Source organism: Heterocephalus glaber, unplaced genomic scaffold (genome assembly GCF_053883595.1).
Source record: "Heterocephalus glaber isolate CG9 unplaced genomic scaffold, H.glaber_assembly_v1.0 deba00001760, whole genome shotgun sequence".
Taxonomy (NCBI): domain Eukaryota; kingdom Metazoa; phylum Chordata; class Mammalia; order Rodentia; family Bathyergidae; genus Heterocephalus; species Heterocephalus glaber.
Genome location: NW_028258457.1, coordinates 3,050,044 through 3,073,777, shown reverse-complemented (window position 1 = coordinate 3,073,777; position 23,734 = coordinate 3,050,044). Strand labels below are relative to the sequence as shown.

The window sequence follows — 23,734 nt, the reverse complement described above, 5'->3', positions numbered from 1 at the left end:
CATGTCCAGAAGGGGGCGCCCCTGAGTCTCCACCGTCTTCCTGGGCCCGGGAGGCACGATTGTCCTGAGGCTCTGGCTGGCCCCCTGCGCACCTCTCGGCTCCACTAAATTCCCACGGTGGGGACCCCAGCCTTCTGCCCTGCACTCTGAGCGTCCAGGACGGCATCAGGACTGTTCCCCGCCCGTTGGCATCGGGAAGGGTACACGGGTAACCGAGCAGGTGTCGCTATCAGGACTAGTAGGCGTACGAACCACGTCCTCCATCCACTACCAGGGTCAGGCCCGGCGGATCCCAGATTCGGCTAATGCCGCCGACTGGCTACGGGCAGATAATCCCTCTCCACCCCGCGCACCTACTACGTGCCCCGCCCCGCCCCCGCTCCCGCCCCTGCCCTGCCCTCCAGTGCCGCAGCCAATGAGCGCGCGGCTCCGCATCCGGGGATCCCGGCGCGGCCACAGCCTCCCGCGCATACACGGCCATGGCGGAGGTGAGTGAGTGAGCCGGGGGAGCCGGCCCCCCGCCCTGTGTACGCGTGGCCGCCGCTGGGGTCAGCTTCGCTGGGGTCTGAGACCGAAGACCCCCGCACTGAGCCTCTGGGGCAGCGCGAAGGGCTCCCCGCCCTCCCGGAGCCTGAGGGGCTAAGGGCTTCTTCGGCTGCCGCCCCCGGCCCGGCCCCCCCCCCACCCCGCGGCTGCCACATCGCGGGCTGCAGTGCGCATGCGCGGGCGCGGGGCTCAGAGGGGCTAGTGGCGGGCGGGGCTGGGAAGAGAGGGGAGAGGGCACGGATGGGGGAACTAGTGACGGGGGGGGGCAGCGGGCTGGGGGCGTGGGGGGGTGGGGAAGGGCAGGGGCGGCGGGCCAGAGGCCTCTTCCCCCTTCCCGACGCGCTCGACAACTTTGCAGAGTGCTGGGGCCTGTGAAGTCCTGGATGGATTTCGAGCTCCACGGGTGGGATTTGAACCCCTACTGGGGATAGGCCCTGCAAATGAGTGATCGGCTGGGCTGACCTCAGGGCTGGTGTAGACCCGCTGTCCGGGGCATGGAGTTACTTATCGGAAATCTTTGGTGACTGCTGTGATTTGGAAAGCAGAATTTTTCCAACTTGAGGAATCTGGGATTTGGGACTTCGATGTTTGATCAAACCCAGCACTGCCTAGCATAGAGGGTGACAACACAGAGCTCCAAGTCGGGTCCTACCAGTAAGGGAAACTTTCGCTTTGGGAACTCTCTTGGTTTGAGAATGGCGGCCAAGGGAGGGCAGACCTGTGCTCTACCGATCCTGGTGAGGAAGGAGAGAGGTGATGTGTGAGGCACAGTGGCTGCTCAGGCTGGATAAATGTTACTTTTTGTGTTTGGCTGTTACGTGCTGGCCCTGTGTTGGGCTCTGGTCCCGAGGAAATTAAAACAGGCCTGCAGACCCTAGAACTGACCCTGAACTCAGGCGCCTCAGAGGCCCAGAGAGGAGAAGGCAACCACACCGAGAGATACAGCAGCTTCCTGGAAGCTGGAATTGGAAGTCTGGTCTGACCAGGGGCTGCACTGAATAGTTTATGTTTTGGCTCAGCATGGATGGATGATATGGAGACAGAACTGGCTGGCCATTCTCTCCTATCAGGGGCCTTCTCTGGGCTGGGCTGCAATAGGCTCTGTGTTGTGCCAGAGGGTGTAGGCGTTGGGGTGCGAGACCTCACCCACCATTTCCTGCCTTCTGCTGGGTGGCTGAGTCCAGAGCATTCTTAGAGACCTAATTCTCCTTCCTCAGAGAACATTTAGGGAAACTGAGTCCTCATGGGGATGCTTGTTCGCCTCAGGGTTTGCAGGCAGAAGCCAGGTCTGGTGTCCCTTTGGGCCATGGTGATGGGATGGGTATCCTGGCTCAGTCATGGCTGGCTTCCCTTCTGGGAGCTGGGGGGCCTTTAGGCAGCACCCTGGCCTAGCAGGTGATTGTGTCTTGGGCTGTTCAGGTCAGACTCCAGCAAGCCTTCCCGAGAGCTACAGGGTTTGGGCTGTTGCTTCTGTCTTGCCCTGTGGAGCTCACAGAGCTCTCACAGCAGCCATGTAGTCTGTTGCTGTTTTGCTTGGAGCCTGTTGAGTGCTTTTTTTTTTTAAGACAGGGTCTTGCTCTAGTTCAGGCTGACCTTGAACTCATAGCAGTCCTCCTGCCTTCACCTCCCAAATGCTGGGCTTACTGGCATGCACCACCGTGCCCAACTGTTGAGTGCATTTGGTTTGATTTTCTCAGGAGGCCCTCAGTACCTGACTCCATGCTTTGCCTTGGGGGGGCCTGTCTCATGGGGATTTAAGAGTCTGAGAGGGACACTGATCATCAAGGACTGACAAGTATGTTGAGCCTTGGCAGTCTTTGTCCCCAAGGCCTTTCCTACCTTGGAGGCTCTGTGGCAGAAGGATTCAGCCTCAGTTTTCTCATCTCTGCAGTGGTCAGTGGTGCTTGGCATCCTGGAGCCAAGAGGGCTGTCCTATTCTTGGCACAGTGGCTTGCAGCTAGAGGGTGGGCCTATGAAACTGCTGATATTTAGCTGTTTTTAACTCCTGGAAATGACTGTTTAACCCGATGGTGCTTGGTCTATATTAGCATCTTGACTGTAGTATTTTTCTCTCAAGGTAATCAGTGCCACAGTGGAAGATAGAAGTGCATCACCACCCTCTCATACACACTAGGTTAATCTTTAAAAATCTAAGTACACCATCTTTCACTCTTATGCAAAGCCCACGTGGCTTGTCCCTGTTCTTAGGATGACACATATCTCTTTCCCCGACCCCTGCCCCGTGGCATGATCCCCAGTGACCCTCCAGCCTCCGGCTCCTTCTGTTTTCTAGTGGGCTCTGCCCACAAGCTCTTCACCTCTCTCCACCCCTGGCCCCAGTTGCACAGCCCCATCCCATCTCCTTCGTTTCTGTGTCTGATTTCTCCTCTCAGCTGTGTGTACATCCACCCATGTGCTGTCTGTCCTAGCTGGACTGGTGACTCTGTGGGTGGAGACCAGCAGAACCTGTTTCTCAGGTGGCCCATAGTAGATGCTCATGGAGGAGGAAGGTTGGGCCTGGGGTGTCTAGCTGCCCTCCTGGGCTGGATGTGGTTGGGGAGGAGGTGAGAGGACTGGAGGGGATGGGTCATTCCCATTCCCTGTCCTTCATTTTGGATCACCAGCCCTGAGCTTCTGCACACAACAGCAGCTGCTTTATTTCTGTCTTCTGTGGTCCTCAGGGTTAATGGGCTGGGCCAGGCAGTTCTTACTGAAGGTCCTTCCTATGAGTGGTCTGGAGTGTGCATGGTGGCTTCCTCCCTTGTTTCTGGCTGTGGCTGGGACACCTGCATGTGGTCTATGCAGCTTGGGCTTCCTCACAACATGGCAGCCATGTTTCAGGAGTGGCTATCCCAACAGATGCCAGGTGGAAACTGATTGGCAGTCTGCACCCAGCCTTGGGAGCCAGTCTTGATCCCTTCTCCCATGGTCCTGGCCTGGCCAGGTTCTGTGGAGAGGACCTCCAGTCATCACGCCAGAGGAAGAGCATGGGGTGGGAGGTGTGGATGCGGCTACCTTGGAGAATGGAATCTGCCATGCGATTTTGAGTTCAGCTTTGCAAGGTGGGAGCAGAACTTGGATGCTGCCCTTGGGAGAAGGGCTGTTCTGTGCTCTGTGTTCTCCCAGCTTTGCCTCTGTTGGCTTTCCGTACTAATGGAGATGTTTGATGTGGTAGAGTGAAGTCAGACCAGGGGACCAAATGTTTAGGGGTGGCTCATACCTGGGCAGGAGTCACCTGGAGAGAAACTGGGACTCTGAGGCTGGGGTCCCTGGGGAACAGGCTCCATCCCCCTTGGCCGATGGCCTAGCTCTCTACCCCTCTGGGTCCCAAATCTCATTAGATGGTGGCTCAGACTGGACCATGACCTCAGACCCTGAGGGGACCCCACATCATGGCACTCATTCTTTCTGGACCGTGATCCTGTGGGTGGTGTTAACTTGTCCTCCAGAGTGTGGCCTCATTTGGTGACACACCCACCTCTCCCATCCCGCACCCCCCAGTCCAGGCTCTTGGTTGTAGGAATAGAGAGCCCCTCCCTGGGGAAGTGGTTTCCCAGGAGTCCCTCTGCCCACCACCCTGAGGTCCTGGAGGGGACTGGGGATGGCTCTGGAGAACACTGGGGTGCTCTCTGTGGGTTCACAATGTGAACAATTATCACTTGTGAGAACTCGGGACCTTGCACTTGTGAGGCAGGTGGCGGAACCACTGAGCTAAATCCCTGGCCCTGTAAGATTTTCTTGACGACCCAGTATCTTACTTATTTAAAAAAATTTGGGGAGGGGTCTGGGGATTTTTTTTTGCAGTTCCAGGGTGCGAACTCAGGACCTTGGGCTTTCGAGGCAGGCCCGGTGCCACTGAGCTAAATTCCCTGCCCAATATCTTACTTATTTTTGTGGTACTGGAGATTGAACCCAGGGGCTTCAAACTGAGCTACATTGTAGCCCATTTTACATTTTGTTGTTTTGACAGAGTTTTACTAAGTTACTAAGATACAGGCTGGGCTGTAAGTTATGAGCCTCCTGCCTCAACCTACCAGAGTGCTGAGATGACAGGCCTGTGTACTGTGTCAAGTTTAACCTTAGTTTTTGTTAGATATTCTAATCTACTTTTTTGGGAGTCGGCAGCTTTATTTAGGTATAATTCCTTTATCATGCAGTGCACCCATTTGGAGTGTGTGCAGTCCGGTGGGTTTTAGTGTTTTCAAGGTTGTATAACTGCTCTCACAATCAGTTTTTGGATATTTTCATCATCTCAAAATAAGCCCCTGCCAGCCATGAAACTGCTTTTTCTCTGTGGCTCTGCCTGGTCAGGGCATTTCACGTGAAATGAATGGCTTTTGCTGTCTGGCTTCTCTCCCTGAGCTCGGTATCTTTGAGGTCCTTTTACCTCCAAGCATAGCAGAGCTTCCTTCCTTTTCCTGGTGGAGTGTGATGTTTTTGCTTTGCTGTACATCAGCTGACGGGCATTACAGTTATTTCCACGTTTTACTGTTGTAAATAATCCTGCTACGATCATCCATGGGCAGGTTTTGGCGTAGACCAATGTTTTCATTTCTCTTGGCGAGGAATTCTGGGCCGTGTAGGGACACGGTACTTAACTTCTGGAGGGATTGCCGACTGTGGCCCAGCAGCAGCATGTTCCCACCAGCACCGTGAGGGCTCCAGTTGTCCACGTTTTCTTGTCGACACTTGTTATTGTCTGTATTTCGGATCATAGCTGCTGTGTGATTGAGAAGTGGTGTACAAGTGTGGAATGTGCTGTTTTTCCGTGGTGCAGTGTTGAAGCATGGCTTCATGTGCTTATTGGGCATTTGTGTGTCTTCTTTGGAGAGATGTATGCCCAACTTTAAATTGGGTTTTTTATCTTTTTATTATTGAGTCGTAAGAGTTCTTTGTATTATATAAGTCCCTTAGCAGATACGTGATTTACAGATATTTTCTCCCATTCGGAGTTTTCTCTTCACTTTTTCCATAGTGTCCTTTAAAGCACAAAAGCTTTCCATTTTAATATCATCTAGTTTGTCTATTTTTTTCTTATGTTGCTTTTATTTTTTGTGTCTCATTTAAGAAATCACTGCCAAATCCAGGGTCACAAATACTTATTCCTTAAGTTTTTTCATAAGAGTTTTATCGTTTTAGCTTTTTTTTTTTTTTTGTCAAAGTCTTTCATCTGTTGAGAGTTAATTCCTGTATATGGTACACAATGAGGTCCAATTCTGTTCTCTGCGTGTGGATATCCGGTTGTCTGGGCACCATTTGCTGAAAGCCTGTCTGTTCTGCATTGTGCTCTGTTGGCACTGTCCCTAAAGTTCAGTTGGCATGGATGCGATGGTTGACTTGTGGGCTCTCAGTTCTGTTCCACTGGTTGGCATGCCTGTCCTTATGCCAGCACCACGCTGCTTTGATCATTGTAGCTTTGTGGTAAGTTTTGAAATTGGGAATGTCCTATTTCAGCATTGTTTTGGGTACTCTGGGTCTCTTGAGTTTCCCAGTGCGTTTTGAAATCCGCCTGCCGATTTCTGCAGTCCTGGGGTTCTGATTGAGGGGGCCCTGACTGGGTCACCGAGTGAGGGCCCGCTCTCTTAGTGTTGTTTTCTCAGCCATAAGCATGAGGTGTCTTTTCATTTGTGTAGGTCTTCAGTTTTTCTCCACACCACTTTGTTTTAAGGAGTATACGTTTTACTGATCTCTTGACTCTACCACTGTGAATGGAATTCTTCTCTTAATTTTTGTGGATTACCCAAGATAGAAGGTAAAATGGATTTCCCTATGTTGATCTTGAACTATTCTGCAGCCTTGGTAAACTCATTTATCAGTTTGAGTAGTTCTTCGTTAGGATTTTACTGTGTACATAGGTACAGGATAACGTCGCTAGCAAAAAGAGCCAGGTTTAGCTCTTCCTGACCCAGCAGATTCCGTACACCGACCTGGCCCTTGGGGACGGAGTTAGCTGTCCTCAGGGTCACCCGGGAGCCGGGCTCTGACCCATGCTCACTCCTGGGCACCACTCTGGGTGGCCCAGCATGGCCCAGGCTGCCAAGCTAACCCTGCTTCTTCCTCCGCAGGCCTCCTCGCTGGAGAGGCAGAGTCCTCGAGTGGCCTCCTGCCTCACTCACAGCCTGTGCCCCCGGGAGCCCGGCTTGCAGACGACGGCAGGTACCTTCCTCACCCTGTTCTCCCACCCAGGGCCACCATGGCCTTTGCACTTGAGAAGGCAGACCCTTCCCATGGCCCGGCTGAGCAGAGGTGCCTTGGCTCCCATAGTCCAGGGTGGCCCTGCTCCCACCTCCTCAGGCAGACTGCTCAGGACCGTGCCTGTTCTTGTCCCAGTGAGGACTAGAGTTCTTATCTCAGGTAGGCTGAGGGGCACGGGCCGGGCAGGAGGCACCCCACATCACTGCGGCTCCCCTGAGCTGGCTGCTTGCCTGATGAGGATCAAGTACGCAGCCCCTCCCGTGGGGTCATGAGGAATACTTGGTGCTGGAGGTAGTTTCTGAGAAGGCTCTGCTGCAGGCAGGTGCGGGCTATCTCTTTGGGCTGCCAGGTCTCCACCCTGCCCTGCCCCGCCCCACCCCACGGGAGGACTGCATCTCGAGCTGCGCCTGCCTGACCAGTGTGCTGGCCTTGAGGCCGCCCTGCCCCAGGTCCCTGCCTGGCCCCCAGCCCCAGCCGGGGGCTGGTGGAACCCTGGCTCTTTCCCCATTTTGATGCTTGTGCTGTGTTTGACTTACTGAAGATCAGCTGTGGGGAGTCAGCTGTGAGCACTCTCACTCTGCTGGCGGCCCCCTTCCTGTGGGCTGTGCCTATCACAGGCTTCTTCGCGCTGCTGTGTTGTGGCCTGCCTGTCTCGTCCCTGCAACGACCTGCATAGCGTGGCCTGTATTTTGGCCATGAGTACCTTGCTGCGCTTGCCCAGAGCTGGGGAAACAGGCCCGGCCTGGCACCTGAGTCTCCACTCCTGCCCCCTTGCCTGACTCTTGCTTCCTGTCCGCACAACCCTTGAAGGTTCTGTGCATGAGGAAGACCAAGTGTCCCCCGGAAAGAAGCACCTGACCCACATCCCTGCGACAGTGCGTGTGTCTTGCCCCTGCTCCTCAGCATCCCCGTTGCCATGGGTTCTCTCGGTTCCCCATGTGGGAAGCCGGCCTTGCCAATGGACCGCTTTGTGTGTGCCATGGGCTTTGTCCCTGAGGACTGCAGGGCTGCCATTGCCTCCCCTCCCCTAGACGTCTGCCTCTGCTTGGTGGCCAGGCACAGGCGAGGCGGCAGCTCACCTCACCTGGGCCGGGCTCTCCTCCACAGTGGTGTCCATGGGCTCTGCCAACCAGCAGTTCAGCCTCGCCGAGATCCTGTCGCAGAACTACAGTCTCCGGGAGGAGTGCGCAGCGGGCTCGAGAGGCCCGGACAAACCCTCGGAGGAGCTTGCCAAGGACTTCATCTCCCAGGTGCGTGGGACAGGTCTGGGCTCTGCTGTCAGGCTAAGACCTGTATGCAGAGAGCTGAGAGTCTTCCAGGAGCTGTTGCCTTCTTCTGTTTCGCAAGTCAAACTGAGGCATTTAAGGAATAGCATTTACTAATTCATTGTGATACGGACAGTAGGGCCAGGGTGCAGCTCAGTGATGAGTGCTTGCCTAGCATGTGCGAAGCCCTGGGTTCCATTCCTAGCACTGCAGAAACAAAGAGGAACAAACCAAATACATGTTAATTTGAAGATGAAAAAAGTACTCCATGTCCCAAAACAGGAGAAGAGAGGGAGGGGAGGGGATGTGCATTTCCCCACATCTCTGGGTGCGGTGCGTCCGCCCTTCTGCTGGAGGTGTTATCAGCCCTGCAGACCTGGTGCCTTCCCGGGGTTGTGTGTGGCCTCCACTCTGCCAGAAGCCAACAGTTGGTATTCTGCAGAGCGGTGGTGTCAGGCCGTGCCCAGGAACTTTCTGTCCTTGGTTCTGGTGAAGTTGGCTCAGCTCTAGCCACGAGGGATCTGTCAGCTCTGCACAGGCATCGCTGCAGTGCCTTAGTCCCCAACACGCAGGTCTTCCAATGTAAAGCTGAAACCTCATTCATGAGTGTCCGATTTGCCAGAGCTGCCATAAAGTGACTCCTGAGACCGGGTGGCTTCAACAAGAGACCCGTCATTTTTTCATAGTTCAGGGCTGTAAAGTCCCAGGTGCAGCCAGCAGCATGGGTTTCCCGGGAGGCTCCTGGCTTCTTAGGAGGACACTAATCCTGTTGGATCAGGGCCCCGCCCTCGTGCCCCCATGTCCTCCTATACTTTCTTTCCTTTCTTTTTTTTTTTTTTTTGGTACTGGGGATTGAACTCAGGTCCTCGCGCTTGCGCAGCAGGCGGCGAAACCACTGAGCTAAATCCCCGGCCCTTATACTTTCTTTCCTTCTGTGCAGGCCTTATCATCACAGTCAGGCTGTCTAGTGTTCCTTTACAGTTAATGTCCCACCAGTCTCATCCAAAGTTTGCTGAGTACTGAGGATTTACTGTAGCAAGTTCAGGTGATTAGACCCAGGTTTTTAAAAGTTACAACATGTGGCATGAGAGTACAAGTCTCAATATGGTAGCAAGTGCAGTGAGTTTTCCCTGGTTCATGTTGGAGGCAGTGTCCCTGCAGCCCTGTGGGGTGGCCGGTGTCTGTAGCACACTTTGGAGAGGACACTGGTAGGTAGATGGCTTCCCTGTCCTCCCCACACCTGTGCCCTTTGAGTGGCTATCTCACCTGTGTCCAGCAGGTGGTGTGCGTGCCTCTCGTTTCCCACACAGCAAAATAAAACCTCTGCTCCAGTGAGGTTTCCCAAAGTCACCAGTTTTGTCCAGCCTGTCTGTATCTGGAAGGGGTACCACGGTGACGACTTGTGTGCCATGCTGTGGCTGTGCCAGCTTCTTGCCCTGCTGAGGCTGCAGCAGTGGCGCAAGGGTCATGGCAGGAGAGGGTGCAGGGAGTGTCATGGTACTGCTGCAGGGGTGGCCCAGGGACCCCGGGGTCTTGGCCACTTTCCATCCTCACAGCAGACGCGCCACTGGGACTGGATCAGCGCACTGAATGGTTTCCCTGTGGACCTGAGATGAGTCCTGGGATGAGTCAGGGCAGGAGTTAGCGTGTGGGGAGATAGGTACTGACCTCCTGGGGGGACCTCCAGGAAGTTAGGAGCTGATGGCGACCCACACGGGTGAGGATGGAGTACAGCAGGCCAGGCGCAGCAGCCTCCGGAGGCAGAGAGTGACCTGTGAGGAGAGCAGCCGTGTGTCCCCTGCTCCCCAGGGGCCCAGGTCCCTCCCTGCTTCTTGTGGTGTTGCGTGGCCTGAGCCTGCCACTGCTGCTTCCTGTGGTGCTCCGGTCTGCGGGCCCTGTGGGGTTGCCTTTGTGGCTGTTATCACGGCAAAGTACCCTTCTGTTTACTTAGGGTTCTGAGATTTTTCTTTTAAATCAGATGTGGGTGTTGGATTTTACCAAAGCCTTTTTCAGTTCTGTCTCTCCATCTTCTGTGTGTTGAGGTCCTGAGTTGCTGTGGTTGAGTGCCAGGTGGCAGGCCGTTGTCCTTTTGTTCTTAGAGTCAGCCATGCGCAGCACACTGTGCCTGCGGAGGTCTGAGCCCAGGTGTGTCTTGCTCCTGGCTGGTGGCCTCTGGGCTCCGATTCCCCACTGTCCCCATCCTGCGCTGCAGAGAGCTCTGGATGGAGGCTGGCCTGAGGCCGGCCGGGGGACACTGCCCTGTGGGGGACGGGTGTGGGGCTGACATGCGCTCCTGCTTGTGGTGGCCGCTGAGGCTCAGGAGGATGATCCCCTCCTGACAAGGCCCCGTGTCCTCCTGCCCAGAGCAGTGACATGCCCCTGGATGAGCTGCTCGCGCTGTATGGCTATGAGACGTCAGGCCCCACCTCGGAGCGCGGAAGCGAAGGTGGTGACACGGCCCCTGCCCTCCCAGACATGACCCTGGACAAGGTGAGCCCCTGTCTGTCCTGCAGCTGCCTCAGCAAAGGCCCTGGTCACCTCTGGGTGGAGGGTGGGCTCAGCAACAAGAGAGGCACTGGAGCCTCAGGTGAGGTCAGCAAGGGGGAGCCAGGGTGAGAGTGGCCGTGGGTTGGGCTGGTCGATGTCCTGGTGTGGGTAGCTGGAGGGGCAGACCTGGAGGCTGTCCTGGGCAGCACGGCAGGGAAGGAGAGGCAGGCCCAGGAGGCTCAGTGTTGTCTTGGTGAGGACTTATCCCCAGGTATGCAGTGGAGGGAGCTAGGTGCCCTGTGGGTGGGTGGCCACTGCTACCTGTCCCGTGCTGTGCTGCTCTGTCCCTGCAGCTGTTTCTTGTCTGAAGAGGGAGTGACAGCCCAGGGAGCCTCTGGGGGCTGCTGGGGAGGGCAGCTGGCATGGTGGCTCTACCATCATTTCCCTTGGTGTCATTTTGAGATGGGTAAAACAAAGTGAACTGCAGCATTTTCTTTGCTTTTTCATCACAAGGAACAAATAGCGAAGGATTTGCTCTCTGGGGAGGAAGAGGAAGAGACACAATCCTCCGCCGATGACCTCACCCCATCCGTCACCTCCCATGAGGCTTCTGACCTTTTCCCTGGCCAGAATAGATGTAGGTGCCCCGTCCTTTTTTTTTGTTTATTGGTACCGGGGATCGAACTTGGACCTTGTGCTTTTGAGGCAGGCGGCTGCACCACTGATCTAAATCCCTGGCGCTTCACCCCCTCTTCTTGACACCCACTCAGGGGCCTCAGGCTGGTGTGAGCAAACGCAGGTGGGGTTTGGGGCCCTGGCTGAGCTTTCCTCTGTGCTGGCCCGGGGCCGAGACTTGAGGGTGGGCTTGGTCTGCACATGGAGGGAGTGCAGTGGTTCCTGGAGCAGGGCCAGGGCCAGCGCCCCCAGACCTTCCAGCCCCAGCCACCCATGTCCTGGCTGGAGAGGAGGTGGAGGGGCCCCTTCCTCATGGGTGGCCTTGGGCCTGTGCCTGTGCCTGAGGAGCTGGTCACAATATAGGGGCTGTCACTAGAGGGGCCGTGGGCTGCAGCAGGGAGAGGGCAGGGCTCTTGCAGCAGATGCAAGCGCCTTACACCTCTCTCTCCCCAAAGCCTGTTTCCTGGTTGGCGAGGACAAAGACCCGGGCTCCCTGGCCTCCTCTGACACCGAGGAAGACTCTCTTCCTGCCAACAAGTGTAAGAAGGTGCGTGGGCTGGCCATCCCAAGCCCTGGAAGCTCAGCTGGCACCCCAGAGCCCCTTCTCCGAGGGAGGGATGGCGCGGCTGGGGTCTCCTCTCGTCCAGTGCTGTGGCCCATCCTGTCCAGCATGCTGGGTTTCTCCACCCATACTCAGGCCTCTGCCTCCCGCCGGAAGCCTGCAGAACTGGGTGTCGGCGGGTGGGTGTGATGGGTGTGCCCCCACTGGCCAGAACGTCCACACACCCTGACCCCGGCCTTGCCTCTGCAGGAGATCATGGTGGGGCCTCAGTTCCAAGCCGACCTGAGCAGCCTGCACCTGAGCTGGCACGGTGAGAAGAGTACGTGGCCGGGAGCAGCGGGAGGCAGAGCTTGCCGGTTGGGTCCTTGGAGGTTCACTTGCGATCTGCGGTCCTGTCCCATAGCACTCTGTCACTCGGGCACATGCACATCCACCACCTGGCCCTGTGCAGGATCCTTTCCAACCGCCCCCTCCTGCCCTGCTCCCTGCCTATGGCTTTTTCTCCAAGGGCCTGGACTCTCCTTGCTCAGCCCATAGGTAGACGTCCAGGCAGAGACTTTGCCTTTGGTCCCTGGTCCCTGTGTCCCACTCTGTTCCTCTGCAGGGCATTTACTGTTCCTGGATGTGCTGTGTGCCTGTCCCTGTCCCTCTTGTGTGAGATGCGGGGTTGCTTGGCTGCTGCCTGTCTCCTGCCTTTTTTCCACGGAGCCCTGCAGGCCTGGGCTGCTCCTGGCTCAGGAAGTGTTTCCCCTGTGACTCGGCAGCGGGGCTGGGGGAGGGAGGGGACAGATACCTGGTGCTGTGGGCTGAGGGAGGTGGACACCCTCCCAGGGCCTCAGACTTCGGTGTGGCCAGATGGGGTGTGTGGACTCAGTCGTGGCACAGGAAGACCTCAGGAAGACCTCTGACCTCAGGCCAGAGGGGGCCCAGGGACTCCCTGTGAGAAGGGCACTGTGCCACCACCGCTGTGCCTGTAGTGTGGCCTGAGCCTGTCTGTGGACCTCATGCTCTGGGCTCTTCTTGCCCGTGCAGGGGACAGCCAGGGCCTGCTGCTCGAGGGGCAGGTCCGCCTCTGAGCCTGTCTGTCCGTTGCGATGTGTCCTGCATGCTGCGACAGCGTGTTCCTCATGTGCCTGTCTGTGCTCAGTGTCAGGAGGCCCCCAGTTGAGTGTGGGTGTGTGTGCCAGTGCCTGGGGAGAGTTGGTGCCCTATGGTGGGCAGGCTCTGCCCAGTTCCCACAGTGCTCATGGGACAGACCTGTCCCCACGACCTCATCAGCATGGACATCATCTCTCTCGTGGGTCCGAGCCCTCTCCTTGAGGCTTTAGTGTCTCGTCCTCAGTAGGTAATGTCTGTGGGTCACTCGGATGCCCTCTTGTGGCGCCCTGCACAGGGCTGCCCCGAGTCCAGCTTGGATGCTGTCCTGGCTGGCTGTGTGCACTGCACTGCTGTTTCTCCAGTTCGGGGCTCGCCCTTTGTCACCTGTGACAGAGGATATGTCGGTCTATCTCTAAGGGTTTGCTAGTGTGATAGGACCCTGTGTCCTCTGCAGCCCGGGCTTCCTCCTCCATCCCCTGGATGGGTGGCTGCCCAGAGGTGAGGCCCAGCCCTCGATGCCCGGTGGCATTGTGGGAAAATCCTTCCTGGCCCAGAGGCGGTGGTGCTTCTGAAGGTCCCTTTTTTTTTTTTTGGTACCGGGGATCAAACTCGGGTCCTTGTGCTTGCAAGGCAGGCAGCGGAACCACCGAGCTAAATCCCCGGTCCCGGTCCCGTGTTATCAGTGTGGTCTTCAGGGTGCTTCCTGTATCTCATTAGGCCTCTTATTTGTGTAATGCTGAAGGGTATTTTAAATACTTTGTTTTCTGCTTGGTTCTTGCTAACAGAAATGCGTCTTATTACTTTAATTTTGTAGTAATTGTGATAAATAACTGATTCCGATATGAAAATTCTTTTGCATTTTCCTATGTACCCAGTCATGTCCTTTGCCAAGGGCAGCCTGGCTTCTTTCTTAAGGATCTCTTTAGCTTTCTTTTTTCAGCCCTTGAAAATACAAGGTGCGCAAGGAACAGAGGACGCCCTTGCCCTGTGCCAGGCTCAGGGAACGTGAAGTGTGACGTCGCCTGTAGGAGTTCTGTCATCTTTGTTAGTTGAAAAAGCCCCATGTCCTGTTGCTGGCGCTCCTGTTTTGGACTGGGGGACTGAAATTTGTCACACATCGTCTGCTGCCTTGCTTTGGCTGTTTTCTTTCTGTGTCTGTGTGTGACATCACTGTGGCCAACTGGCTGTGCTCCCCGTCTTGTGGAGGGGGGACACCACTGTCCAGGCAGGAGGCACTATCACCTTGTTATCTGACCCCAGGTAGCTTGAGAGGCTGCCCCCGAGGTGTGGCGGCAAAGCCCTCCCTTGCTTGGCACATGCTCCATGCCTCTTCATGGGATGAAACATCCGTGTGCTCTTGGTTGGCAGTTCTGCACCTTAAATGCCCCCAAGTGCGTGCTGAGGCACTGCCCAGCATCCTGAAGTACAGGGAAGCTCTGTGCGTTAGATCTCCCTGCACACGTGAGTTTCGGGCTGCAGACCGTGGCTTCAGTGTGACTGAGTTGGCGGTGTGTACTTGGGAGCCCGAACCCTGTCTGTCCCTTCGGGGCAGCAACAGAGCAGTCACTAATTCAGTGCCTGCAAGGGAGTTCTTGGAGCTTCCTCACTTGCAGGAGAGTCTGATTTGCTCATGTTGATGGTTGGTGTGTGCCTGTTCTTGGAGACCCTGCCTGCAGTTTGTTTGTCCCTGTAAAGGTTTGGTACAGGATTACACCACTCTATGGCATGTGTTTGCAAGTGAAGCTGTCTGGCCTAGGGTTTAGGCATTTAAACATTTAGTTTTAGTTTTAGTTTTAGTTTTTTGGAGACAGGGTCTTCTATGTACTTCAGGCTGGCCTTGAGCTTTATAGCTCAGGCTGGCCTCGAACTTGTGATTGTCCTGCCTTAGCCTCCTGAGTGCTGGGATTCCAGGAGTGGACCACCATGCCCCCAGCTTTGTCTTATTTTTGTGGAGTGTTTAAATGACAGGCGTAGTTGGTAGGTTGGTTAGGGATGTCTGTCCAGAGTTTCTGTCTTGACAGTTGTATTTTGAGGGAGGGCCCACATTGGTAGCATCTAGCTGTTGGGTCCACTCCTCTTGTGTCTTCCTCATGTCCTTGGGATCTGCAGTGGCTCCTCATGTGGCAATTTGCATTTTCTCCTTTTTTGTTGGTCTTGGTCATTCTTTGGTTTCTTGGGGTTTTTTATTGGTTTTTTTTTTTTTTTGAGACAGGCTGTTGCTTTGTAGTTCAGGCTGGCCTCAAACTCTTGGTACTTCTCCTGCCTCCACCTCCCAAGTGCTGGGATTACAGGGATCAGTCACCATGCCTGGCTTGCCTTGATCATTCGTGTTGTAGTTTATTTACATAGAACCAACTTTTTGGGCTTCTTGAGTTTTCCCTGTGGCTTGATTTCTATGTAACTGGTTTTTTACTTTCATCTTTATTTTCTTCTACTTTATTTCCATTTCATTTGTCATTTTCTAGTTCCCCTTGTGATTTCTTTTTTGACTGTGAGTTTTTCTGTTTAAGTCCTCAACACTGGGAGCCAGACATGGTTGTACACGGCTATAATCCCAGCACTCAGGAGGCTGAGGTGAGGGCATCACTGTGAGTTTGAAGCCAGCATGGGCTACATAGTGAGACTGTCTCAAAAAATAAAGTCCCAAACCCTGGGAATTTGGGCAGCTGTTGGGTAGAGGTTTGCTCTCGGATCAGCGCAATTACTTGCTGTTCACTACATCTATCTTCCTGCCTCTTGTTTCTGGGAAACTTGCCCCGTTAGTTCCTGGGAGAGACCCTTGCTTGCCTCCTATGCTGTGGGCTTATGTTTCCTCTTTCTCTGTGTGTGGAGGTGCTGATCTTAGACCATGTGTGTCCTGCTATGTTTGCAGTGTCCTTGTCCCTCTGATGCCCGCATGGAAGCAGCACTGCAAACGCGACACACTCTCTATAAAGGATACGTATCTCACCTTGCTTTTTATTCAGTGTAGTAGTCTTTGTAGTGTACTTCGTCCATTTGCATTTTTTGATTACTCACAAAACCAGTTTTTTCATTTGGAAAATATTGGGTTTCGGTCTACCATCTTGCTATTTGCTTCTTGTTCTTTTATTTTTTCTTGTCTCTTGAAATTTGTTTGGTCTTCTGTGTTCTGAGAGGGGCCTGATGCTGTGTTGCCCAGGCTAGTGTCAAATTTGTGGACTCAAGTGATCATCCAGCTGGCCTCCCGAGGAGCCGGGGCGCAGGCACCTGGTGTTACACTCAGCCATTGTCTTCTTTTTGAATAAGCACATCAGTTTACCCTGACTTGTCCCCGTTTCAGTCTTTTAGGACTCTTCGAATTCTTATTCTGGCGGCTCCCGTGTGGACGTGGTTTGTCCACACGTGCACCTCCGCTTCCCAACTCAGCGTGCTGCCCTGCCCTGCCCTGCCCTCCCAGGAGCATTTGTGTGCAGCAAGTGAGGGGACCCTGACCCGGGGCTGCCGGGCCCAGTGGGGTCCCCTCCTTCCGCCAGTCTGCTGGCAGGCCTCTTACAGCCTGTGGTCTGGACCGTCTTCGCTTTCCCTGTCTTGAGAACAGTTTCCTGCTCTAGGCGAGCAGCCCTCTGTTCCCATTCGAGGTTCCACCCCCGCTGTTGCCTGTTCATCCTGTGTGCATCCTGCTTCCTTTGTAGTCCTTGACCCCCTTTTACTTCCTGAGACGCTTTTCCTTTGCTGTTTCTGGTAGCTTTTTGACGATGATGTACCTGCTCACGTGTCTTTTATTTCCTTACGTATATGCTGAGGTCAGTGATGGCAAACCTGTGGCCCAGGTGCTGCCAAGGGCTGTTTGTTATTGAAAGCTCTAAAAGGTTCGCTGTCACTGCTTGAGTTTCTTGGGTCTGTGGGTGGGGGACTTTTTTTTTTTACTCACTGTGAGAATGGAACCCAGGGCTCACACATACTGAGCAATTGCTCTACCTGTGAGTTACGTTCCCAGCCTTTTTTTGTTTCATTTTGTAACAGGATCTCACCAAGTTGCTCATGGTGGCCTTGAAGTTGAGATCCTGCCTCAGCTTTCCTGAGTACTGGGATTATAGTTGTGTGCCACCGTGCCTTGCATCATTCATCGGTTTTGGGGAATTCTTGGCCATCACCTCTTCAGATTTTAGGTCCGCTCCTTCTGTGACCTGGTCACCTTGTCTGGGTGGCTGGGTGTCTGACACAGTTCCTAAACTAGGTTCTTTCTCTATCCGTTTCTGGTGTGTTGTGGTATTGGCTTCTTTTGCTGATCTTGTCTCATGCTGGTGCAGGCCATTCTGAAGCCATCCTGGGGTGGTGACTTCAGCTGATTGGTGGCTGTTAATCCATACAGCCTTCGGTTTTTTGTTAAACCCTGTGTTTTTCATCCACACTGTCCTGCCTCTGTCCCTGGCATGTGACGCTGTTGTCATCTGTGGACACCGTAGTGCCTGTGGTCTTCTGCTCCCTCTCACCTTTTCCCGTGTTTCCTCGCTGGTTCTCACCAGCCATGCACAGTGCTCTCTTTTCCCCTCTTTGCCCTGCTCTCCCTTGGGACCCCTTCGTCCAGGCAGGCTGCAGTGTGGCCTGGTGGCGGCAGGGGGTGGCTGTGGTGTCTGTGGTGTTGTGTGGGGGTCTTGGCAGTGGAGAGGCCTCCCCCTGGGGTTTGGAAGCGCTGGCCCTGTACTGTAGCGGAGAACAGTTTTCCTGAGCCTTTCTTGCTGTTCTGCTTTGGTCGGGTGTGTTTTTAGTTCTTGGTTTAGTGTTTAGTCTCACAACTGTCCTGGATTGTGGAGAGGCGTAGCCCTGAGCTCTTCCTCCCTGCACCTAGGGACTTCTGTGTCTCTTCCTTAGCGGGCCAGCTGCCTGCTGGAAGCCCTCTTATGGCCCCTCCCCAAAGCTGGCCACACTGGCCTCTCCTGCGGGTGGCTCCTGCTTCCCTGGCTTTGTTGTCCTGCCACCCTGAGTCTGATGTCCTCCTGGCCACCCTTGTGCCCCACGCTGGCCGTGGTCCTGATCTGTACGTTGAGCCGCATGTAACTGGTGCTGGTGGGCCTGGAGCAGGAGCCTGAGGGGCTGGCTGTGCCCACCCCATGCCAGGCCTGACCTCACCCTCTCCTGCAGTCTATGAGAACGAGGACCAGCTGCTGTGGGACCCCGGTGCCCTCCCTGAGCGGGAGGTGGAGGAGTTCCTGTACAGGGCTGCCAAGCGCCGGTGGCAAGAGGTGGCCGGCTCCCAGCTCCCAGAGGGGGAGGCTGTGAAGGACAGCGAGCAGGTGGGGCCTGTGCCAGGGCGGGGGAGGGATGCTGGCCATGGGAGCCAGTGTGGGTGTGAATGCAGTTAAAGCCCCTACAAAGACATGGTGGTGTTCATACCCGCCCATGTCACTCTGGGAGGTGTAGATACCTCCGTGTCTCTCTCAGGGTGGTGGTGGAGATGCCCCCAGCGTCTTGGAGTGGGGGTGTAGACACCCTCCTGTATTACTTGGGGGGGGTGTGGATGCCCCACCCGGCCCCTGTGCATGGGAGGGTGAGCAGTGCCTCCCCCCAGGCGCTGTACGAGCTGGTGAAGTGTAACTTCAACGTGGAGGAGGCCCTGCGGAGGCTGAGGTTCAATGTGAAGGTGATCCGAGGTGAGCTGCGGCCCCAGGCGCCCTCCCCACTGACCGCCCCACCCCGCAGTGCCCCACTGACCACCTGCTCTGCTGCAGATGGGCTCTGTGCCTGGAGCGAGGAGGAGTGCAGGAACTTCGAGCATGGCTTCCGGGTACACGGAAAGAACTTCCACCTGATCCAGGCCAACAAGGTGAGGCCCCCGCTGTGTGCCCATCCATGTCTCGCTCCAGTTTCCTCTACCATCTTGGCCAGGTTCTTTTCCCACCTCAGAGAACCAGGTCCCACTCAAGTTGACTTCTGGCAGCTGTGCCTGACGTGTTCCACGTTTGGTCAGGGCACCGTCCTGTTGTCACTGCATCCTCAGGGGGGAGCCCATCTATTGGCTGGGTCCCCACACTTAGCCCAAAGCTGTGGGAACGCGGTCTCCTGGTTCTTTCATCCAGGGGCACTGGTCCTTCTGCCCGGTCTTCACGGAGGTGAGTCCTCTGGGAGTCTGTGCACACCTTACAGCAGCACAGTGGCCCCGTGGCTTCTGAGGTGACCCCCAAGCCAGGCTCTTGGTAGATCTCCACCTTCCAGCCACCAGCGCTTCCACCCCTGAGGCCCCCATTTTAGTTGTCTGGTCCTTTGCTCTGGCCTTGTGACTTGGGGACACACAGATGTAGGGGCCTTGACGTCTTCCTCTGCAGTTGAGAGGCAGGAGGTCCTGGATGGGGATGTTGCTGCGGTGACCATGTGCCCAGGACTGGGTCGGAGGCAGTGCTTGACCCTCTTCCATCCTCAGACTTCAGCACCTGAGGCTTCCGGAGCCCATGGCAGGTGTTCTCCTGCTAGGGGCTCGTGGCCATGCACTTGTTGGTCAGCATGATGTGTAGATGCAGGCAAAGCACTGACTGCCCAGCCCTCCCCAGAGACCCCTCTGGGGTGCGTTCAGACCTGTGTCCTGCCGGGTGGGAGATGGTTCTCAGAGGCCGGGCGTCGGCGCCTTCCACTGTCAGTGGGGTGTGTGCACCCAGAGTACCTCCTGTGGTGCAGCCCTGGCGCTGTGGTGATACTTCCCAGGGGCGTCCTGGGTGCCTTCAATGGCCAGGTGTGCATCATGCCAGGGGCTGCCACCGCTGCACTGCCTCCTGTCTCAGCACCCCCTGGCGCGCTCTTCTCCCATGTCCTAAGTGTGACCTATGGTGTGGGTTTCATAGGACCCAGGTGTATGCTCAGGCAGTTCTTTCTCAGGACACGAGTGACACTCTGTCCACTGTCCCTTACCTCACATGGTGTTCTCTCTGGGAGCTCCATCCTTGGTGATTGTCCTGTGTTCAGGTCCATAGGAGCAGGTCGAGGAGGTGGACGCTGACCCTTTCTGGGATCCTGGATCAGGGATGTGGGAGGTGACCCCGGGCTGGGGCCTCTGAGTGTTGGTTTGTGGTGTTAATGCCATTCAGGGACAGCAGGGTCCCAGGCCAGGAGGTGGGCGCTCCAGTGGGGGGCCATGGGGCCATTGGCGGTAGCCCGTGAGCCCAGATGGAGGTGGGAGAGGTAGTGCTGAGGCCGGGCAGCAGGGCCAAAAGGGTGCCTGCCGTCCTGCAGGTGCGCACACGGTCAGTGGGCGAGTGTGTGGAATATTACTACCTGTGGAAGAAGTCGGAGCGCTATGACTACTTTGCCCAGCAGACACGGCTGGGCCGGAGGAAGTACGTCCCGTCTGGAACCACGTGCGTGCAGCACTGCTGTCAGCAGTAACCTTGGCTGGGCCACCTGCCCGAGGCTGGGCTGGGTGTGGCGGGGCACCTAGGCGACACCTCGGGGTCAGGACATCATGCACCCTGCTTCGTGGCCCCTCACAGCTCCTCTTTCCATAGGGATGTGGACCAAGACCTGGATGGCAGTGACCCCGATGGCCCCGCCCGCTCCCGTGCCGAGCAGGGGCCCCTGGTGGGTGCGTGCACAGGTAAGCTGCAACAGGGCAGCCGTGTGCTCCTCCCTGGAGCTGCCCTGGGTCAGGCACCACCTTGAGCCCTGGGCCTCCCACAGTCTTGGGCTGCATTGACCAACCCCATGAGTTGTGTTGCTGGGGGCCGGATTCCACCTGTTATCTGGGTCCCATCCGACAGGCCTCTCTGGCTTGGTCTCATTGTGGGGTGCTCAGCCTTGACCACCAGGCTATGGAGGCCACCAAGGAGCCGGGCAAGGCCACCGATGGATTCTCCCAATGTTCTGGTGTTTTGTTTTGTGACACTGTGGATAGAAGCCAGGGCCTGGGCATACTAGCCCACATCCTCTGAACTTTTGATGGCGTTCCCTTGAAGGAGCACAAGCAGGGCCCTCTGCTTCCTTGAGATGCCTCATTTCCAGAATCTAGCATGGTTTGCCCAGAGGGTGAGCATACCTGCCAGTTCCCCTTGTGCATTGAGCTGGGCATGATGGTACACGCCTGTCATCCCAGCACTTGAGAGGCTGAGGCAGGAGGATCACTGTGAATTCAAGGCCAGCCTGAATTGCATAGCAAGACCCTGTCTCAAAAACACCACTAACTGGGGCTGGGGATTTAGCTCAGGGTTCCACTGCCTGCCTCACAAGTCCAAGGTCCCAAGTTCGATCCCCGATACCAAAAAAAAAAATAAAACACCACTAACAACAGAAACTCAAAATTGTGTATGATGTGCCTCTGTGCTGCTCAGGGGAACAGTTCACACAGCTGCATGCTTACTGGGTCCTCACAGTGCCTCCGGCCTTTTTGTCAGCTTTTTCAGTGGTTGTATCCGGTCCCATTTGGAATTGTGGTTTTGACCCACTCAGTTGGTCTTTGAGCTTTAAATGCCAGGACCATTAAAAGTGTCTACCTGGGTCCGTGACTGCTGTGTGGCTGGATCTCTGTGCTTGTGTGTGTTTCAGGTGTTTGCGTGGCACATCTTTCTGAGAAGGCCAGTCAGGAGCCTGCACAGTGGCGGCCAGAAGTGCATGTGGGGTCTGGGAGGGCTGGCGTGTGGGCTCTGGGGTCTGCTCCCTGAGTGCAGCCAGCACCCAACTATGTTCTCCCCTGCAGAGCCGCTGAGTGTGGACTGTGTGTCTGGTGGTCACGGTGAGCCTGGAGTGGACTCCGATGGCCTCCCATCCTCGGAGCCGGGGCCCTGTCCTTTCCAGAAGCTGGATGAGCCCCCTGCTGTGCCTCTGCCCCAGAGGCCACCAGTACACGACCTGGCCGTGTACCCCTCGGACACAGCCACTCCAGAGCCAGGTGCCAGCCCGAGACTGGCTGTGGACTTCGCCCTGCCGGAGGAGCTACCCCTCCTCTCTAGCCATGTGGGTCTCAATGAGGACCCCGAGGAGCCTGTGGCCCCTGCACAGGTGGCCTTGTCGGTTGCTGAGTTTGGACTCATTGGCATTGGAGACGTGAACCCTTTCCTGGCTGGCCACCCAGCATGCCCAGCTCCCGGGCTACACTCGGAGCCCCTGTCACAGTGAGTACCACCCCCCATGCCCTACAAGATGCCTGGCACCCCAGGCCGAACCTCACCTGCCAGGGCCTGAGTGTGGCAGCCCTGACATCACTGCCATGAATCTGACTCACTTTTGCACTAGGTGGTACATTTGTGTGGCTCAAACCCAAGAAGGTGCAGAGGGTGCAGGTGCCAGGTCCTCACCCTGCCCCAGTACCCTGCACCCTCTGCCTGAAGGGTCTCCGACAGGAACAGGCGGCTCAGCTGTGGGTCGGGGAGGCCCTGACCCACCCTCCTCTCTCTGGCAGCTGCAACGTGATGACCTGTTGACCCCTGGCTGCAGGCGGGCGTGGGCAGCCTGGACTGGACTTGTCACCGAGCCGGGCCTACCCGTCAGTCTTCCTGACCCCCGCCATGTGGGCCTTGGTGATGCCTTCTCTGCTTCGGGAGACATCAGGACTAGGTGAGGTGGCCGGGCTGGCAGCCCTCGCCCCTCCTCACAGACTGGGCCCAGGGGGCCTCAGTGCCTGGCACTTCCACTCTGCTCCAGGCTGCCGTTGCATCAAGGGACCCACTGGGCAGTGGATGCAGAGAGGGCCTGTCCTTCAGGACACAGGGCAGAGCTGGCCATTTGGCCCGTTCCAGCCAGCGGAGGTGGGGGCAGACATCACTGCCCCACAGGGCACACGGACAAGACACGCACCAGCAGCCTCTGCCCAGGCGCCTTGGCCCCTGTCGGCTCTGTCCCTCCACGCCTGTAGGGCCTTGGAGCTGCCCAGCCCTGGGCTCAGTGGGCAGCTGCAGCTCAGTGCCGGGTCTGGGCACAGAGCCATATACCTCGCTGTCCGGCCCCCACCAGTCCCCAGCCTCCCTCCCAGTCTCCACTTCAGGAAAAGCCGCACTTTATGCCCCCACCTGCCTCCCGCCTCTCCATCTCCATTCCCCATTCCTGAGCCTTGAGGTTGGGGTGGGGCCCTCAGCAAGCCCTGGGGGGTTTGAGGAGACAGGTGACTCACACCCCTTTGCCGCCCCTTCCCCTTGGCGTCTAGGCAGGGAGCAGCAGAGGGGCTGGATGCCAGCACGACCCCTGGCCTGCAGTCTTTGTTCTGTTGGAGGCGGCCCAGCAAGGCGGTGGGGTCCTTGTCCTCTCAGCCACCTCCTGCTTGTTTGTGTTGGTGTTTACAAGGCGGAGTGGGGTCCTCGGCAGGCAGCTGGCCGCCTGGAGTGGGCAGCACGGTGCTGGCTGAAGCCATCTGCACTGGACTCGACTGTCCCGCGCCCCAAAGACCACACTGTGAAGTGAAACTGCCTTCGCCTCTGCGCTGTTTTATTTATTAAATACGATTTGAATCCCAGGCGCCTCTTGTGGGTGAGGTGGGGCAGGGTGCACAGGGCGACCTCACAGCAGGACACAGCATGAGGGACAGCACTGGATGTGGAGCTGATGCCTGTGGAGGCCGGGCCGCTGTGTCCACAGCATCGGCACTTCAGGCAGAGGCCCTGGTCCTGGAGGCTGGCAGACGGGCAGGCTGGCAGACCGGAGCGGGTCTCCCTGGGGGCGGGTCACCAGGTCTGGTGGAGCCAGACTCGGTCCCAGCAGGTCCTTGGTGCTCCTGATCCTGTGCTGTGTGGCTCTGCTTTTCACACGCTGACCAAATGCCTGGGAAAAGCCTCTGGAGGAAAGGCTCACCTTGGCTCACGGTTCCCATCCCTGGTCACCCAGTTCCGTTGCTCTGGGCTGGGCTGAGGTAGAGCAAAGCCACTCACATGTGACAACCAGGAGGCCTCGAGGGACGCAGAGCTGGGAGGAGGGGCCGGGCAGCACATGGCTTTCTGAGGCGCCCTGTGTTCCCAGCCACCCCAGCGACCCACCT

The 23,734-nt window shown here is 56.6% G+C and overlaps 1 protein-coding gene across 3 annotated transcripts; it reads left to right on the top strand.

Annotated features, from left to right (window-relative positions):
- Positions 1–383: 383 nt before the first annotated feature.
- On the top strand, positions 384–23,215 carry Mier2 (MIER family member 2). 3 transcript variants are annotated; one of them, XM_021244938.2, is made up of 14 exons: positions 384–488; positions 6,612–6,702; positions 7,849–7,991; positions 10,371–10,496; positions 11,007–11,130; positions 11,624–11,715; positions 11,980–12,049; positions 17,932–18,083; positions 18,359–18,440; positions 18,519–18,613; positions 20,011–20,114; positions 20,283–20,371; positions 21,467–21,881; positions 22,169–23,215. In XM_021244938.2, the coding sequence occupies exons 1-14, from the start codon at positions 480–482 to the stop codon at positions 22,188–22,190; spliced, it is 1,614 nt and encodes a 537-aa protein (XP_021100597.2). In that variant the 5' UTR covers positions 384–479; the 3' UTR covers positions 22,191–23,215. The 3 variants fall into 3 exon arrangements, with proteins under 3 accessions (XP_021100597.2, XP_004866089.2, XP_087057556.1); XM_004866032.3 differs by having other exon boundaries at positions 20,011–20,135; XM_087201430.1 differs by lacking the exons at positions 384–488; positions 6,612–6,702 and having other exon boundaries at positions 7,858–7,991; positions 10,376–10,496; positions 20,011–20,135.
- Positions 23,216–23,734: the final 519 nt, after the last annotated feature.

Bases quoted from the DNA above. Each gene is read 5' to 3' on its own strand.
- Mier2 (XM_004866032.3), top strand. The intron at 11,131-11,623 runs GTAGGTGCCCCG...CTCTCCCCAAAG, and splicing joins TTTCCCTGGCCAGAATAGAT to CCTGTTTCCTGGTTGGCGAG. The intron at 18,614-20,010 runs GTGAGGCCCCCG...GCCGTCCTGCAG, and splicing joins ACCTGATCCAGGCCAACAAG to GTGCGCACACGGTCAGTGGG.